General features: G+C 44.3%; 1 protein-coding gene across 2 annotated transcripts in view; it reads right to left on the minus strand.

Moving 5' to 3' along the window:
* STK32B (serine/threonine kinase 32B) overlaps nt 1-19,743 on the minus strand; it is a 423,981-nt gene that overhangs the window by 80,254 nt on the left and 323,984 nt on the right. For both annotated transcript variants that reach the window (XM_011935426.1, XM_011935425.1), the window contains exon 6: nt 4,110-4,199. In XM_011935426.1, the coding sequence (XP_011790816.1) occupies nt 4,110-4,199 (90 nt within the window). The remainder of the gene's footprint in view (nt 1-4,109; nt 4,200-19,743) is intronic.

Genomic DNA, 19,743 nt, shown 5'->3' on the forward strand with positions numbered 1-19,743 from the left:
GTGCCTATAATCCCAGCTACTTGGGAGGCTGAGGCAGGAGAATCGCTTGAACCTGGGAGGCAGAGGTTGCAGTGAGCCGAGATCATGCCATTATATTCTAGCCCGGGTGACAAGAGTGAAACTCTGTCTCAAACAAAACAAAACAAAAACAAAAACTGTCCTGAACTTCTCCAGTGGTCCAGGATCTATACTCCTTGACATCAATTTGCTTTTTGGAAACAGTGTGAAAGCAGTCAGAACGAATCTGTAGGAATACGAGGAGGCTTCTAATGGGACCTGCTGCCCTTACCTCATGTCTCTCTTCTTGGCACTCCCCTGTGGGATGTCCCTCTCAGCCTCCATGTGCCCATTCCAGCACGGCATTCTTGAGCCTTGGAATCGGTTCTCTGCCTTCCTGCATCTTCCTTGGGGTATCCCGCCCACTTCCTTGGCTGTGCTGCATCTCAGTGCCAGCAGGTTTTCCATCCACATGTCCAGTCCGCATCACGCCACTCCACAAACCTACTGCTCTTGCTGTGTCCCCTACAGAGTGAGCACCACTCTGCTGCAAAATCCAGAGACCTGGGAAGTCACCTTTGCCCCCATTCTCCATCCCATCAGTTGCTGAATCCCGCCCATTTGATCTCTCTTGAATCTCAAGGTAGTGACTTCTTCAGTCAGATTTGCCCCAGCTCCAGATCCTTCCAGAAAGGGATCTCAGAAAGGTCATCAACAAAAAAAGCCTTGTTGGAGTAAGTGTTCAGGCTCCCATGAGACTACCTGTAAGTGAATGAATTCACTTATATAGATATCTGCTGGTATTTTTGCTAAAAAGGAGTTGCTGTCATGGCAGGCCAGGTTGAGATGTACTTCAGAGCTTAGGTTTTGGAGTCACATTTACCTGGGTCTGACTCTTGCCAACAATGTCAACATGGGGAAGTCACCCAACCTCCTAAGCCTCCATTTCCTTAACTCTAAAATGGAAAGAAATACTTGTGTCTATCCCATGTTCGAGGGCATTAGAAGAGGTTATAGGTTATAGTTAATGGGCCTATCTTCACGTTAAACTAAATTATAGGTGGAAAGCACTTAGTTCAGTGCCTGACATGTAGTCAATACTTAAAAGCAAGTTGCCTATTGTTTATACCATTGAGGGTATTTGTAGCCAAACTTTATTTATTCAAGGTATTTAATAAATGAAAGATTAACGACATGAGTAGTGGATTCTAGAGAGATGATGGTATAGATTTTGAATTTCACCAAATCTGCATATGAAACAGAGCAAATAGATTGCTAAACCAAAAACTCATGCATGCATTTGCTACAAAAATAAGTTGTCCCCACAACCCTCAAAATACAGGTAGGTAGGAGCAAAACACCAACAGTGACCAGAAGTGTATGGTAGTGATTTCTACACAGAAACCAAGAGAAGCAGCAAAGCAGCATTCTATGGACCAGAAAACAAAGAACTCCAAGATATTCAGCAGGTATTCACTGGGAAACACAGCTGACCACTCTGAGCACAGCAGCTGAAGCTGGTAGGAGTTTGCCCAGTCTAGTATCAGGGGCATTGAAAGGGCTCTTGATAAATTCTGAAGGAGGTGGAAGAGTCTGGGACATCAAAAGTCTATAATCTACCCAGTCACAAATCCTTCCAGAAAAAAGCCGCAAAGGAAAACTCTGTAAAGGGGAACCAAAATGCATCAGGACAAGGATCCTACAGACAAAGGAAACAGGAACTCCAGATAAAAATGGGAGAGGAGAACAAAGCCAGGAAACCTGGATAGCAAGCTGCCTTAGATTTTGACACTTCACAAAACAACACAAGAGATAGGTCTGTTAAGTTAGGAATGCGATCCTGAACCACACCATCTTCTAAAAGTTTAGAAAAACAAAGTTCACATAAAATGAGCAATTTCTACCCCTCTCTCTTGCTGGAGGCCCTTCAGCTGGCTCTATTTTGATCTCAAGTCCAAAGGTGGAATTTATCCTTCCAGGAAAATAGTCCTATCTTTTTAAATCTGTAAGGAAGATAATAAGAAGGTTATAGTGGATCCCCAAAACCCTAGTGTTCATGAAGATAGATTGGAATTTAGGTTTCGCCAAGGGTTTAGGGAGGTCTCTTCTTCCTCAGGCCATGTGGAATTCAAACCCTCCACCACGTCCAAACTAAGCCTCCTCCTCCACTCCAATACCCATGTGCAACTCTTAACTCCTCCAGGCGGTTTTAGGTGCTGTTTATGAGGTTGGGGAAGAAAGATTTTGGTTGTTTAATTCAATATACGGTGCCCTATAAGGCACAATCTGGCCAGAGGTAAGTGAGGCCAAACTGGAAACAGGGCATTTTCACTGCTGAATGACAGAGAGCAGCACAGAGTTCAGCCAAGATGGTGGACTCCTCATCCCAGTGGTTAGTTTTCTGCAGCAAAAGTTGCACCTCTGGTTTGGTATCGCCTATAAATGCTTCACCCAGTTATCAGATTCTATGCTGCCTAAGGCCTCCTTCTTCCATTTGAAAAAGGAAAATAAAAGGAAAAATTAAAAGCAGTAACCTTTGGAAGAAAGATATGAAGAAATTTGAGCTGTAAATGTTTGTGCACCTTTGTGCAGCACTGATTACATTTTCTAGCCTTAAACATGTATTTCTTATATTATTTGTAATGGTAAATGTGGATTATCTAGGCACAAAACTCATGCATATGATATATTAGTAATCATCAACAATTACTGAAACAAAAGAGCAACAGAAAAGTAGCAAAGTCAAATTCCATACCAAGTTATTACAAGTAAAAGGAGAACGAAGAGCAGAATAACATCACTGCAATACAAACACACAGAAAAATGTGCTGATAAAACAGAACGAACCTATAGACTACGTTTCAAAAGAGTTAAAAGACACAGTGATGGGTTGTTTCATTCACGGTTCCCCCATGCATCAGTCTTCTGATACCCATGCTCCATGCAGTTCCCTTCCATGTGGTTGGCTATGTGACTTGCCTTGACCAACTGAACATCAGGAAATGTGAAGCAGGCAGAGTCCTGATAAGCATGGGGGAACTGACTCTACCATCTTGAAACTGCATGTGAGGAAGTTCACTCTAGCCACTTTGATGATGAAAGACCACATAGAGAAAGAGTGATATGTTCATCTCAGCTGTCCTAGCTGAACCGAGCTCCCAGCTGACCTACCAGCTGAATGCATTTTCATGAGTGAACCCAGCCAAACTTGAAGAGAAAACACTTGGTCAACCAAAAGAATTGCGAGAAATAACATTGTGATTGTCCTAAACCACTATGTTTTGACACAGTTTGTTACACAGTAATTGATAACAATATAGATATTCAGAATTAACACATAATAAAGGTATTAACAAAACTATATAAGACATGAAAAACAACATAAATTAGAATAAAAAACTCAGAAATCAGGTGAGAGAACTTAGGGAGAAAGAAATCAAGGGAAAATGATTTCAGAAATGAAGACTTCACTAGAAAATGCATGAAATAAATAAACACAATAGATAATGCCTTGGGAGAAAGAGAAATATAACAATGAGAACATTTTTAAAGAAATGAAGGAAGAGCTAATAAAGATTTGAGGGACAGTGAGAAATGTTGAAGATTGGCAAAGAAGATCCAGCATTCAGATAAGAGCCATCCATAACCAAGAAAATAAAAGCAAGAGAACAGAATGCATACTAAAAATGATAATTCCATAAAAATTCCTTTAAAAAAACCGTTTAAAACTGCACATTGAAAGAACACCATGTGCCGAAGAATATAGACCTAGAATGGCCACCACCAAGTTAAATTCTGGAAAATACTGAACGTAAATAGAAAAGAAAATACTTGTTTTGTTTGCCACCCTCTCAAGCCTGAGCCATGGCTCTCTGGCTGAGCAGGAGTTCTCTAGAAAAACCAAGAGGGGAGGGGTTGTCTAGCAGAGGAGACAGGTTGGAAAAGGTTCAGAGCTTCGAGAGAGCATTGTATCTACTGGGAACTGTGGAACCTCATGGGAGCATGGGAGGAGGGTGTGTGGCAGCGGGCAGTGGCAGATGAAACAAGAGAGGATGCTGAGTCTTAGGCATTGAGCCTGATCACATGAAAAGAAAGGGGCCTGGAACACTCACCCATGTAGGGCTTGGTGCCAGCCATGGAGGAAGTCCTTTCTGCTCCTTTCACTACCGTCGCTATGTTGAAGTCTGTAATGTGAACATGTCCTGCAAATACAGAAACAGAAACTCCAGTTAGCATGGTCTGCAGGCAGCTGGGTTATTTAAAGCTGTGGTGTGCAAGGTGGGATACCAGGAAGAAAACGTTATAACTTCTATTTATAATACTATCTTATCTGATACTTTACAAATGTTTATTTTGTGTGCATGTTTCAGAATGTAAATTCATTTGATAACATGCATATTATTTTTACCTAAATATATTGAGGGGCAGGATACGTTTTTTTACAGATTAAAAGTTTGGAGACACTGATGTGGAGAATTAAAGCTCCTGGAAAGAAATGAGACAGGTCACTCCAGACCCCTTCTCTCAGGACAACTGTAGGTGGGCCGTGGCTGGGACAGGGGTGGGTAAAGGATTCTCCCACCCAGAGGACACTGCTTGTTCTGCTGTTGGTCCACTATGGTCACTGGCGACCTCAGTACTGTAGTTGATGAATTTAGTAGGGAGAAGGGTGGGGAGATGAGACCACCTTTCATCCAGGCTGAAGTGATGGCAGCAGATGGGCATGGATAGGCTGGGTGCACCTACAAAGTAAGTGTTCAAGAAACATGACAAGGAAGGTAGAGGGAAAGAGAAGGAGGAAAGGAAATTCAGTGATGTGCAGGTAAAGGAGGGAAACAGAAGAGAAGGAAGGAAGGGGACAGGGAGGAAGAAAACACCCAAATGGTCAGTACTTGTTTTTTGGGAAATTTTGGTCAGTACTTGCTTTTTGGGGAATTTGGTACACATACAACTCCAGCTCAGAGAGCCTTGGATAATAGCCATAACTGCAATTACATTTCTCTCTATTTGTCTGTCATCACATCATGTGAAAATGGCTGGTTGGATTTTCACCAAACCTGAGAGTGGCATTTGGGATGTAGGACTTAAATGCATAGATGGGTGGCACATGCAAAATTGACTTTGAGGGACTTGGATGGTATCATCAAGAGACGGGAAAACACATTCTGGAGCAGGTGCATTGAGGCATGCTGAGAAGCCCATGGGACTACATATGGGAGGGGCATGCCCGATGCGATCAGCTACAGTGGACAAAAAGAGCATCAGCAGTGCAACATACAACCCTCTAATCTCAGACTCAACTGCCAGCACTGATGTATGAGCAAGCTGCTCAGCCAGCTATCTGTCCAGTGATCCTAGGTGAGATGCAGCAGCAAGGTGCATCAGTGAGGATTCAGTGAGGATCCATAATCCTCTCAGGTACTTGTGAATGAAGCTTAAGGCATCTAGCCAGGTCTTTGCTGGGAGGCACAGTATTTCTACATAGGTAACATTCCTAGAACATACCCTGGCTGCTTTAGACTCTGGGGCTTCCTCAGGCCCCCCTGTGGCTGCAATGGGTATGTCTCCATGCAACCATCCATGGTCCTTTCTGAAAAGTGGCAGTGTGTAGTAGTAGTTGGGTGCACACACTCTGAGCCAGACTGCCTTGGTTTGGGCCTCAGCTTTGTTGAGAGTAGCTGTATAACCTCGGGCAAATAACTTAATCTCCCTGGGCTTGAGTTTCCTCACCTATAAAATGGGGATGATGATAATAAAATACCCATCTCAGAAGGCTGTTGCAGAAATCAGGGAGTTTATATGCATGAAACAGTTAGAGTGAGGCTGACATGCAGGAAGTAGGGAAGCTTCTCACAAGTGTTTGCTCTTAGCATTATTATCCTGCCAAAGAGTGGCTCAAAACCCATCTTCTCCAGTGAGGATCAGTCTATCCCCTGCACCCTCCTATTCCCTTATTTCCAATACCAACAAGAAAGAAAACTCATTACTGTTTTGCACTTTGAGGCATGTGAAGGTGAGTGTATGCTGTGGTCATTACTGTGCCCCACACCCACATAGTTCCATACACGGTGGCACATGTCAGCATTGCAAGAGGACTATGAAGCTCTCAAAAATGGCTTTTGTTTGGTTTTCTTGCACCTTCCCCCTCTTTCAAAAGTTTGATATTTTCATTATGAAAGTGATGCCAGCTCATTAAAACAAGTGAAAGAATACAAACATGTTTTTGGGTTACCCCTTTAAGCCCCTCAATGTCTCTCCCACCCCCATGTAATCAATCACACAATTCATCTAGCTCCTCCATGATTTCTCTTTGCTTATGCAAATGCATATCCATATATATGGGGGCTTTGGTTTGTTCTTGCAATAATGAGATCATACTTCACGGGTCACTCTAAAAGTTACTTTTGAATTTAGCCATGTATCATGGAGTGTGCCTAAGAATGTACACCCAGAATGCCCCCCAACGTCCCCCAAGCTAGTATACATAGGTCTACCTATGACATCCACAATCCTTTATCCTCCATTCTAAGTCCAATTTTTTCCATAATTATTTTGGTGGTAAGATTTGACCTGAAACATTCTTTTTCAGTTCTATTTATTCCATTTTGGATGAATATCCATGTTTTGCTGTAGAAATATTAATGTATTTGATTACAAGGTGTTCCCACAAACCTCTATGGAGTATTACATAGTATAAAAATATATTATTTAAGATATTATTACATATTATGTTAAACATGTTATTTTATATTATTATCATATATATTATTTAATATAAATGAATTTTCACTTCTGAAAAAAATTCTGAATTATGAAAACATATCTGCCCCAAGGGTTTCAGATAAGAAGCCATGGACCTATAGTTACACAATATTCCATAGTATGTTTGTATCATACACTGTATCATTTATCCAGCAATTCCCTACTATGGGTATTCATGTTGTTTCCAACTTTGCTTGCTTAATTGTTTGTCTTGTTACTACAGAATATGTGACAAGGATTCCTGAATATATCTTTACACATTAGTACTTTTATTTCAACTGAATAAATCCACAGAAGTGGGACTGCTGAGTTCAGGGGTATGCATATTATGTTCTAAAAAGTTATAATAGATGGCACTATAAACAGAGTAAGGGGATGTGTATTTCTCTGCACTTTGCAGCACTCGTTATCAGTGATTTCATGTTTTGCAAATTATATGGTGAGAAATGTTATCTCGCTGCAGAGAAGGTTGTCTGTTTCCCATGTGATCAGCCTCTCAGAACCTTGGTCAGTTTTCACTGGGAGCTCCTTGTCTTCAAGATACATTTGCCCTTTTCTCTGCTATGTGTGTTGCAAGTATTTTCTCCTAGCCTACTGTTTGTGTTTTGACTTTGTTTATAGTGCCTTTTGCTATAAAGAAGTTTTAAAAATGCAAATAATATGTTAATTTTAAGTGTTATTTCTCTTATCATTTTCCACTTTTCAGGAGCTACCCAAAATGATATTCTTTGTCTTTGGACAGTGTCGTGTGTGGGTATGATTCCCTAGAACTGCAGAAGCTATTTGTGACCACAAGGAAAAACAGTATAAAGATGTAGGCTGTCCATGGAAAAGGTAGAGCTTCAAGTATAGCAGAGAAACGGTGCCAGAGCCTGATCAAACCCTGCCTGAAGCCTCATTCCGCTGAACTTCAGCTAAAAAATACCCTTTACTATTTAGGACTGTTTAAGTTGGGCTCTTTGTTCCTTTCCACTGGTGGTATCCCAACTGATGCAGACACTTAATGACTATGTGACTTAGACAGGTTATTTAAGCTCTGAAAGCCTCAGATTCCTCATCTGTAAGAAGAAGCTAATATTAATAGGGACCTTGTGGGGTAGTTATAGGGCTAGACAGGATGGTTAGGAACTGAGAACATGACATTTGAGCAAAGATCTGAAGAGGAAAGCAAGCTGTCAACACAGTTTCAAAACTCTGGAGGAAGAGGGCAGCTGGCAGAGGGGGACCGTCAGCACACAAGGGCCAGCAAAGACGCCAGGGAGGAAAAGGGAGGGAGTGGGAAAGGAGCTCAGGAAGGGAAGGGAAAAATGTGTCAGGCCTTCTGGGCTGAGAGAGGACGGTGGCTTTTACTCCATGTGAGAGGGTTTCGCTATGATCGGATTCAATTTTGAATACTCTTTCAGCTGCTGTGAATGGATTACAGGGGCAAGGACCAAAGTAGGGACACTCATAAAGAGGGGGAAAAATGCAACCCCTGACTCCTTGAAGCCACTGTTATTTAGGGTTAATAACTGGTGTGGAATAGATGTCAAGTCTCATCTTAATCCTTCAAGTGCTCCTGAGAGGAGGGTATTACTATCCTTGTCTTTACAGAAGAATAACCTGAGGTTCCAGTCACTAGTGTCAGGACCAAGGTCTCAAGGCTGATATGTGCTGAAGCCAGAGTGGGGCTTTTCCCCCTGTCCCACTCTCCTCCTACAGAGCTGGGTCCTCACCTTGTTAGCTCCTGGCCTTCAGGGATGCTCTGGAAGAGACATGCTGTTTCCACCCAGGAATTCAGGTACAGTGGGCAACATTCTGCATGACAGACAGCAGGATTCCACTTCTGCTTTCCCCTGGCTGTGCTAAGTGACAAGCTGTGACTTCCCAGTGGGCCTCATCTAATGGGTGACCGAAGATGTAGGAAAGTGAAAATCAGTGCCCAAGAAGATTTCCTATGAGTTCCTTCTCAGGAGAATGAAAGTTTACTATAAAATGTGAAAATATGAACTGGTTTACTTTCCATAAACTGAAAACATCCAAAAATCAAAGAGAAGGAGACCAGGACATTGTGTACGACCCATTAATACGAGTGCTAATAGAGTATCAACAATCAATAATCATGCTCCCAGGCCTGTTTACGTACCCCGTACTCCAGACATGCATCTCTCCTTTCTTTGAACACATGGAAATGCATCTCATCTCCAAGCCCTTGACACCCCTTGGAATGTTCTTCCCTCTTGACTTCCTGGTAGATTTCCACTAATTCTTCAAAACTGACCCAGAATTTACACTATTGATAGACTAGCTTTTTCTACTCTAGTTTTTGTGCTCATACTTCCACTACCAGGAAATGTACTACCACAGAGAGTGGTATCTCTAAGTCTTAGTCAGTTTGGGTTGCTACAACAAAATGCCCTTAACTGGGTGAGTTAAACAACAGACATTTCTTTCCCACAGTTCTGAAGGCCAGTAGTCTGAGATCAGGGTGCCAGCATGGTTGGGTTCTTGGTGAGGACTCCTGCTACGGTTTAAATGTATTTTTCAAAATTCATATGTTGAAACTTAATCACCGATGTGATAAGTTACAGTCATGCCTCAGTATTCACATGGGGAACTGGTTCCAGAACACCTCAGGAATACCATAATCTGTGGACATCAAGCCTCTTAAATAAAATCTCTTAGTACTTCATTTAACCTGTGTACAACCTCCCACATACTTTATCTCTAGATTAATGATAATGCCTAATACAATGGAAAGGTTATGCAAGTAGCTATTTTTAGTTGTATATATTGTTTGTATTTGTATTATTTTTTATTGTTGCATTATTTTTTGTCTGCTACAAAATCATTTTTGACCATTTTTTTTAAATCTACAGTTGGTTGAATTGAACCCATGGATTCAGACGGCCAACTACATTAAGAGATGGGGCCCTGGCTGGGCGTGGTGGCTCACGCCTGTAATCCCAGCACTTTGGGAGGCTGAGGTGGGTGGATCACGAGGTCAGGAGATCGAGACCATCCTGGCTAACATGGTGAAACCCTGTCTCTACTAAAAATACAAAAAATTAGCCAGGCATGGTGGCTGGCACCTGTAGTCCCAGCTACTCGGGAGGCTGAGACAGGAGAACGGCTAGCATGAACCTGGGAGGTGGAGCTTGCAGTGAGCTGAGATCGCACCACTGCACTCCAGCCTGGGCGATAAGAGTGAGACTCCGTCTCAAAAAAAAAAAGAGACAGGGCTTTTAGGAGGTGATTGGATTATTCACCTCATGAAACAGGCCTCACACTGCATTCACTGTTTTGATCTTCCATCTTCTGCCATGTGAGGACACAACTATAAGATATCAACTTGGAAGCTGAGAGCAGGCCTCACCAGACACTGAATCTGCCCATGATCTTGAACTTCCCAGCCTCCAGAACTGTGAGAAATAAATTTCTATTATTTGTAAACTACCCAGAAATGAAAGAGACCTTGGGGCAGTCGAATCCTATCACCTTTCTTCATTCCTTATTGTTTGTAGGGATATTGTAATAAGTCACAGGAGTACTGACAACATTCCATTTTAACTCTTGACTTTTAAGACTGCAGCAACCTGATGGAATAACCCCATGTGGTGTTTATCAAAGGAATTCGAGCCTGGCTGTAGCCTGGTATAGCTGTCTTACTGGGACCTCCAAGGCCACAGCCTGGGAGAAAAGAACATTTGCTTGTAGGGGCAGGCCTTGCTCCTTTTGTGAACACTTTTATGGGTGCCATGCTTCCCTAGAAATTCCTGGGAGTGGGTGCAAATATAGCTCCCTCTAGAGGAAGGAAGACCAAGAGTTAGCATGAAAGGGACTCTACAAGCAGTTGTCTCCTTTCAAGTATTCTCTGGCTTGTTTCACTTTCATCATTCTTGAATTTGGAATAAGTCTCAGGTGAACATCTGTCCCCATCTAAGCTGGTTTACAGGACCCAAATTATGCCTAAGCCAGAGGTCAAAGTGGGGTTGCTTCAAAGAAGCAGCGGAAGCCCAAAAGAGATGAGAATCAGGGCTGTGGGCCCTGCAGCTCCCTCCCCTGGTAGGCTCCGGCCATTTCCAGCAACCCTGGCTCTCTGCTAATAATAATTGCACTTTGGAGCTGTGGGCGCTGATTGTAACACTGGCTGCCGCTGTTGGACACAGGATCAAACATTCTGGGCATCACACAGAACTATTCTTTTCTTCTCATTTATCTTCATGGAGATCACAGCAAACTTATCACAGGACAATGGCAAAAGGGAAAAAGAAACCCAATCAAATTCCATGGTACTAGCTTATCCAAGCTTCTTTTGGCTTATGACGGTAGGAAGACTATGTTTTCAGCACGTGTCTTTGCCTGATAAAGAATAAAATGAGCCTTTGATTTCTTTTTTCCTGTTCCATTTAATTTGGCTTCCTTCTGTACCTTGGTCATGTGGTGGGAATGCAGGGCCTTAAAAAAATCATCTGTCTGCTCCAGGCTGCCCCCATGCACAGGTGAAGAATGGAAAACAACCAGTGACAAGAAATGCAACATTTCTGGGCTTTACTGAACTCCTTCGCTGAGATTTGGGAAGGACACCTCCATCTCCAGCTAATTCCGGTGCCCCCATGCCCTTTGATTTCATAAAACCTGCCAGGCATGTGCCTCCAGTTTGAGCTCATGCTGCATGGAAAGCACCCAGTCCAAGGCTTTTGAGAGAGCTCAGAAATTTTTAGTTTTATTCCACCATTTCTCTAGGTCTATGGTTCTTAATGTCAAGCCAGTAGCTTTTGACGTTTATTAGGGCTGCAGAGCCAAGGCTCCCTAATACACTTCCTTTCTATCTCACTGTATTGAGCATGTGATTTTATGAATCATATTAATCACAATTAGTAACATTTTGGAGAAGTTTTTGCAACACTTTCCCTATTATGATGTGCTCCTTGCAATGACTCCAGGAGGTGCCAAGTTGGACACTAGATTCTCACACTTAGCATCCTCTCCCACTCCTTTCTTTGCTACTTCCTGTACCACAAGAGCCAGAAGGGGGAAATGCATTTTCTAACTCTCTTGCAGCAAAGGTTCTGTCCGAGATTTCAATTCTGCTGATGAGATGCACTCAGGTGAGAATTCGTGAAAGCCAAACAGAGGCCAACTTTTTGGGGCAGAGCAATCTCAATAGATGAAGGAGTGTGCTGGGGCAGGGCCTGTCTGAACATTGTCTAGTCATCCCATCCACGGTATAAACAGTTGAGAAAGTGACTGTCTCATCCAAGCTCCTGGAGCCAGAATTCAAGCCCCAGGTAGATTTCACTCTGAGCCCCCTTGTCTTCCTACTTCTTTAAGCTATTCTCTTTTGAGGGCAATGAAGCTCCAACAGGCAAAATGAACTGAGAATAGGCAGCTGCCCAGGGATGGCGCTGCCTCCACCCTGGGTCATGGGGTGGCAAGACCACTGCTTCCCCTACTCTGCTCCTAACTCATTCCATCATATGGGGCTCTTTTCCAGACAGGTGTGCCTCATGGAGCCAGGGGCTAGGTCACATGTTTCTCCAGATCAGTATCAAATACTGTCCTGGGAACAGTGGATAATTAAGATTATTCTTACCAGGACAAGCTGGAATTGGACCCAGTGTCAGCAGGAATATAGGAGGGAAGGACTGTCCTTCACTTTCAATTTCCATGAGAAGGATGCATTAGTTTGTTCTCGCATTGCTATAAAGGGATACCTGAGACTAGGTAATTTATAAACAAAAGAGGTTTCATTGGTGGCTCATGGTTCTACAGGCTGTGCAGCAAGCATAGTGGCATCTCCTTGGCTTCTGGAGAGGCCTCAGAAAATGTACAATCATGATGGAAGGCAAAAGGGAGGCAGAAAAGTCACACAGATGGAGGAGGAGGGAGAGTGGGAAGGTGCTACACACTTTTAAACAACCAGAACTCACAAGAACTCACTCATTCATGAGAACACCCCCAGGATCTCATCACCTCCCACCAGGTCCTACCTCCAACACTGGAGATTACAATTTGACATGAGATTTGGGTGAGGACACAGATCCAAACCATATCAGAATGATTTGTCCTAAGTACCTTATTAGCGTCTTTCCACTCCTTCATTCCCCATCTTAGTCCATTTGGGCTGCTATAACAGAATGTCATAGACTGATTAACAACAGACATGTGTTTCTCACAGTTCTGGAGGCTAGTCCAAGATCAAGGCCCTGACAGATTTGGTGTCTGTGAAGGGCCTGCTTCCTGGTTCAGAGGTGGCAACTTCTTGCTGTGTTTTCACGTGGTGGAAGGGGTGAGGGAACTTTCTGGGGTCCTTTTAACAAGGGCACTAATCCCATTCATGAAGGTTCCACCCTCATGACCTAATCACCTCTCAAAGGCCTCTGATATGGTTTAGGTCTGTGTCCTCACCCATGTAATAACCAGTGTTGGAAGAGGGACCTGGTGGGAGGTGATTGGATCATGGGGTTGGATTTTCCCCTTGCTGTTTTTGTACTAGTGAGTTCTCACAAGATCTGACTGTTTATAAAAGTATGTGGCACTTCCCCCACCGCCCCCAAACTCCTGCCAGTCATGTCAAGTCTTGCTTGCTTCCCCTTCAGCTTCCACCATGATTATAAGTTCCCTGAGGCCTCCCCAGTCATGACTCCTGTACAGCCTGTGGAACTGTGAGTCAATTAAACCTCTTCTTCATAAATTACTCAGTCTCAGGTAGTTCTTTATAGCAGTGTGACAACAAATTAATATAGAAAATTGGTACCAGGAGTGGGGCACTGCTATAAAGACACCTGAAAATGTGTAAGTGACTTTGGAACTGGGTAACTGGCAGAGGTTGGAAGAGTGTGGAGGTCTCAGCTGAAGACAGGTAGATGAGGGAAAGTCTGAAACTTACTAGAGACTTGTTAAATTGTGGCCAAAATGCAAAGTGATATGAATAATGAAGTCCAGGCTGAGGTGGTGTCAAATGGAGATGAGGAACCTATTAGGAAGTGGAACAAAGGTCACTTTGCTTATGCATTGGCAAAGAGGTTGGAGACCCTAGAGATATGTGGAATTTTGAACTTGAGAGTGATGATTTAGGGCATCTAGTAGAAGAAATTTCTAAGAAGCAAAATGTTCAAGATGTAGTCTGGCTGCCTCTAACAGCCTATGCTTATATTCATGAGTAAAAAAAATGACCTGGAAATGGAACTTGTATTTAAAAGGGAGGAAGAATGTAAACGTTTGGAAAATGCAGCCCAGCCATGTGGTAGAAATGAAAAACCCATTTTCTTGGGAGGAAATCAAGCTGGCTGCAGAAATTTGCATAAGTAATAGCCAAGACAATGGAAAATACCTCAAAGGCATTCCAGAGACCTTTGCAGCAGCCCCTCCCATCAGAGGCTTGGAGGCCTAAAAGGAAAAACTAGTTTTGCTGCCAGGTCCAGGGCCCTGCTGCCCTGCCTAACCTTGAGACACTGCTCCCTGCATTCCAGCCACTCCACCTCCAGCCATGGCTAAAAAGCCCCAGATACATGTCAGGCTTCTGCTCCAGAGGGTGCAAGCCATAAGCCTTGGTAGTTTCCATGTGTTGTCAAACCTGTGGGTATGCTGAGGGTAAGAGTTGAGGCTTGAGAGCCTCAATCTAAATTTAAGAGGATATATGGAAATGTCTGGATGTCCAGGTAGAAGTCTGCTGCAGGGGTGGAGCCCTCATCAAGAACTTCTACTAGAGAAGTGTGAAGGAGAAAAGTGGGGTTGGAGCCCCCACACAAAGTCCCCACTGAGGCACTGCCTAATGGAGCTGTGAGAAGAGGGCCATCGTTCTCCAGATCCCAGAATGATATATCCTCCATAGCTTGCACTATGCACCTAGAAAAGCCACAGGCACTCATTGCCAACCTGTGAAAGCAGCTGAGGGGGCTGTACCCTGCAGAGCAACAGAAGCAGAGATGCCCAAGGCCTTGGGAACCCACCCCTTGCATCAGTGTGGCCTGGATGTGAGACATGGAGTCAAAGGAGATTATTTTTGAGCTTTAAGCTTTAATGACTTTCCTGCTGGGTTTTGGACTTGCATGAGGCCCCTTTGTTTTAGCTGATTTCTCCCTTTTGGAACAGTTGTATTTACCCAATGCCTGTAATGCCCATTGTATCCTGGAAGTAACTAACTTGTTTTTTATTTTACAGGCTCATAGGTGGAAGGGACTGGTCTTGTCTCATATGAGACTCTGGACTTTTGAGTTAATGCTGGAATGAGTTAAGACTCTGTGGGACTATAGGGAAGGCATGATTGCATTTTGAAATGTGGGAAGAACATGATATTTGGGAGGGGTGGGAGGTGAAATAATATGGTTTGTGCCCAAATCTCATGTCTAATTATAATCCTCAGTGTTGGAAGAGGGGCCTGGTGGGAGGTGATTGGATCATAAGAGTAGATTTCCCCTTTGCTGTTCTTGTAATAATGAATTAGTTCTCACAAGATCTGGTTGTTTATAAAAGTGTGTAGCACTTCCCCCAACTCCTGCCAGCCATGTGAAGACGTGCTTGCTTCCCCGTCACCTCCTGCCATGATTATAAGTTTCCTGAGGTCTCCCTAGACATGCCTCCTGAACAGCCTGTGGAATTGTGAGTCAATTAAACCACTTTTCTTCATAAATTATCCAGTCTCAGGTAGTTCTTCATAAAAGTGTGAGAATGGACTAACACGGCTCCACCTCCTAACACCATCACCTTGGGGATTAGGGTTTCAACCTTTGAATTTTGGGGGAAAACAAACATTCAGGCCATAGCACTCCCCAACCAAGGGAGGTGCAGTGATTATGTGAAGGGTGAGCAAACTGGCCCTGCTCAGCTTGGCTCTGTCCAGGTTCCTCTTACCAGGAATCGGACCTCTCTCCTGGTCCTCCAGGCTCTTGGTCTGACTTGGGCAGTCCTTCACTCCATACAGGGGGGTGGGGGGATTTGGTGGTGAATCTGTCTCTGTCTGGGTCCCTTACTAGCCTTTCTCAGGGATGTGGGTGATATCTTGGCCTCTGTCTGTCACTTTCTTGTTTTATTTCTTATTGTTAAAATCCCATATAGAGACGACAGGGGTGTTATGAATTGAATTGTGTCCCTTTTCCCCCAAAATCCATGTACCAAAGTCCAAATCCCAAGTACCATGGAATGTGGCCTTATCTGGAAATAGAGTCATTACAGATGTCATTCATTATGATGAAGTCATATTGAAATGGGGTGGGCCGCAAATCCAGTATGACTGGTGTCCTTATCAAAAGGAGAAATTTGGACGCTGACATGCACACAAGGAGAATGCCATGTGAGGAGCAGAGTTATGCTGCCACAAGCCAAGAAGCTGTCAGAACTAGCAGAAGGCCCTGGAGCAGAGCCTTCCCTACCCACTTCAGAGGAAGCAGGGTCATGCTGACACCGTGATCCTGAACTTCCAGCCTCCAGAACTGTGAGACAGTATGTTTTTGTTGCTTAAGCCTGTCAGTTGTGGGGCTTTATTATGGTAGCCCTAGAAAATACAGGGGCTATTTGCTGGCATCCTCAGTGTCTCACATACCATGTCTTTAGGAGTTTAACACCCTCCCCTGGCACAGTGCTGCAGCAGAAGCCCTGTTTCTGGCAGCTTGCTGGAAAGAATCTTACTACAATCTTCCTCAGGACACGTAGAACAGTTTTAAAGTGCATAACTACGTACTTATTCTTACAGTCTTGGGACCCATATGGTTCCAAGACATCCACCATTGGCTCCTCAGGCTTAGCAGAAAAATCTCAGCCTTCCAACTTGTATGAGTGGCTTCCTCTCTCTTTCTTCTCAACTGCTACAATCCCCACGTCTGATGTTTCATAAACAGTACATGCCCAATTTTTTAGTTTCCTGGAGTCTCTTCCTCCTGGCATGCTGGGGGTAGCACATACAATGTTTTGACAAGAGAAAAGGGGGTGTCGACATGGCTGGCCATGGCCATTTTGGGGAGCACTTATCACATTTATCAACAAATATGTTAGCAACAGATGGGGAGGCAATTCTTTGAAACGAGTTCAGTTAATGAGTGTTATAAAATACAGTACATTAATAGAAAATTTGAGGTACAATAAGGCCACCAGATCAGGAGATGACTGATAGTTTGTTAGAGTTCCCAAGAATGGGGGCAGGCCACATCATGGGCAGGGGAGACAGGGAAGCATCAGGGCCGCTCAGGGGGATGGGGAGTGGGGAAATGTGGGCCAGAGCCTTTATTGTGGTTTCCATGGGAAGGAATGGGTGAGGCAAGGTTAGCAAGCTTAGAATTGACTAGTCTGAGTAACTTCAGTGGACTCTGGGTTCTAGGGGCTGTCTCTAGTTTTCTGGTACCTGGGGGAATTAGGGGAGGTGAGGAGGGGGCTGGAACGTAAAATTCCTAGGACAGTGGATAAAGAAGGTGTTGGGGGTATGCCTCTGAATTGGTTGGTTGGCATCTGAAAAGTATGCCTTAGGGCAAGTTGTTTACCAGCTCTAGGACTGGCCAGCCCTGGGCAGGGCAGTCAATCAGTTTAGCAAGGCTCCAGAGGTCAAAACTTCAGAATACAGAAAATACAAGACATGGATCATTCAATAAAGAAAACAAATCCACTCTGACCACATGGCTGCTGCGTTGCCAGCTGCTGAATATCCAGATCAGGTTTCTGAACCCCACTGTGCGCATCCCACAGTCACAAGAAATGAGTGTGTACCTCTGAAATGCCATCCCTCAAAGGCTCTACTGACCTCCAGTATGATTCAGAATCCAATGTACATGTCCCTTCCTCCAGGAAGCCCTCCTGCACTACTCTCCTGGCCTCAGTGACCTGATGGCCACAGCCCCATGCTTGCTCTGTCCTGGCCTTAACCCCAATGGGTCATCATCAACTGTTTACATTTCCATTCCTCCCACAGCCTTGGCTGCAGATTAGATCCACCTGGGAACAGTAAAAGATCCCACTACTCAGCACTCTGTTCTGTAAGAGGAATCAAATGAGAGCTTCTGGAGGTGGGGCCTTGGGACCCAGGTGATGTGCTACCAGGACAGAGAACAGCCACCCCAGACCACGAGGTCCTTGGCCACAGAGACTCTGCCTCCTGTGGTCACTGGGCACAATGCCTGGCCATGGCAGGTCTGCAACAAGCGAACCACTTCCCAAATACAGAAGAGGACGAGGACTACATTCTTCATTGTCATCATCAATGATCTTTGAACCAGGGCCCTCAGTGGCACTTAAGGGCAAAATACAGCCTCTTTCCTTCTGTCTCTCACTCTTCTCACCTTGCCCACCTTTGGGGAAGTCCAGCTCCTGTGTGGAAAGCACTAGACCACCTGCCTGTGTATGTGGCTCCATCCATTCCATCTCCACTGGCCTCTTCCATCACCCTCGTGGTAGAAAACTGCATTAATGGCCTCAATTCTTCACCCCTCTCTGGATCACCCCATTGCCATGTGCCTTTGCTGTGTCCTCTCCCTCAGACTCTAGGTTTGGCCAAGTGACTTCCTTTGTCTCCTGCATTGGTGGCAAACACGACACAGGTGGAGGCTTGAGTGGTTGGGCTCTCCTGCTCTTGCTCCCGCTATGGCCATGAGCAGACCATGCAGATGAACTTGCAGGGGATGAGCTCAAGGGGCAGGGCTGAGTGACCTAGCAAGCCAGCCAAGGCCAGAGGGGATCGCCTGACAGCCAGTTGAGCCTCAGGCATTGGAGTGGGTTTAGCCAACATCAACACCACTGCCTACCCAACCTGGGTCTTAGGAGCGAGCCCAGCCAAGATCAGCCCAGCCCAGCCTAGAGTCTCTCAACCCCAGGATACTGTGAGCTAAATGGATGTTTTTTGTTTATGCCATTTAAGCTCTGTGGTTATTCATTACTCAGCTTTATTGTACCAACAGAAAATTAATTCAGTTGCTTCCCCCTTCCTCTATGTCTTTAAATTCCCCATTGCCTTGATCTCATGATCTTCAGCCTAAAATGAACTCAGCTCTTTTCCCTGCCTTGTTCTGAGGTGCTGTATCTTCTTTCACTCTACTTTACCTCAATGCATGGTCTCTCTCTGCTTTTGCAGCTGGCTCAAAAACTCAAATCTCTGAGCAGAATTAAAATGTCCATTCTAAGACATAAAACCCTGAAAGATCAGAAAGCAAGGAAGACACTAGGGGAGCAGAGGAGCTTGTGAGAGATGATTGGATTTTGTGTATCTAGCAGATCTTGGACATCATTAATAAAATATTAATGCATTTGTTTAATTATGTTTATATTTCACTTGAAATACAACTGACCAACTTGTTCTCTGAGAAAGTATTTAATGCAACCAGTGATGGAACTCTTGAAACAGCAATACACAGTTATTGGTTTGTGAAAGGTTTTGTCATGCAGTTTACAAAAGGTGCACCACAAACGGGCTGCCCTTAGGACTCATTTAGGAACACGTACTGTACTGCTCGTCTTATGGCTAGGTCATGTTTCATAGTAAAGGTTCTGAAGGCATAAGATTAATTGTAAATGTTAAAATCCTACAAAATAAACTGCTGTTGTATTCCTCAAACAGCCATTTCTCTCTTGTTTCTGCAGTTCTGCCCCACTGTCTCTACCACCTGTCTATCCAGGAACCTTCCTCTGTTTGGCCTTGTCATGCGTTTAGGATTCCACTGTCATGGGGCTGCCTCTAAGACAACCCCTGCAGACACCTTTCCCTCTACCCTCTGCCCCCAACCTCTTCTAAGCTTCCCCACACTCTCCCCAACACTGTGCAACCCACCAGCGTTGGGACCCTATTTGCCTTGTTCATCATTCTGTTATCCAGAACCTGGCACACAGCAGGTGCTCGAGAGTTGCTGTTTACTGAAGGAAAGACAAAGGCAAGAATGGCCAGCTTCAGGCTCTGCTCAAAAAGCCAATCAGCTTCTCCACTCGGAAGAGCAGGTAAAGGAGGGCCATGGGCATAGACTCCCCTCTTTCCCTTCTCTCCCCAGAAAGGAGACTCCTCTTTTTCTGAGTGAAATTCCCTGCTCCTAA

This window comes from Colobus angolensis, unplaced genomic scaffold, assembly GCF_000951035.1.
Source record: "Colobus angolensis palliatus isolate OR3802 unplaced genomic scaffold, Cang.pa_1.0 Scaffold143, whole genome shotgun sequence".
NCBI lineage: Eukaryota > Metazoa > Chordata > Mammalia > Primates > Cercopithecidae > Colobus > Colobus angolensis.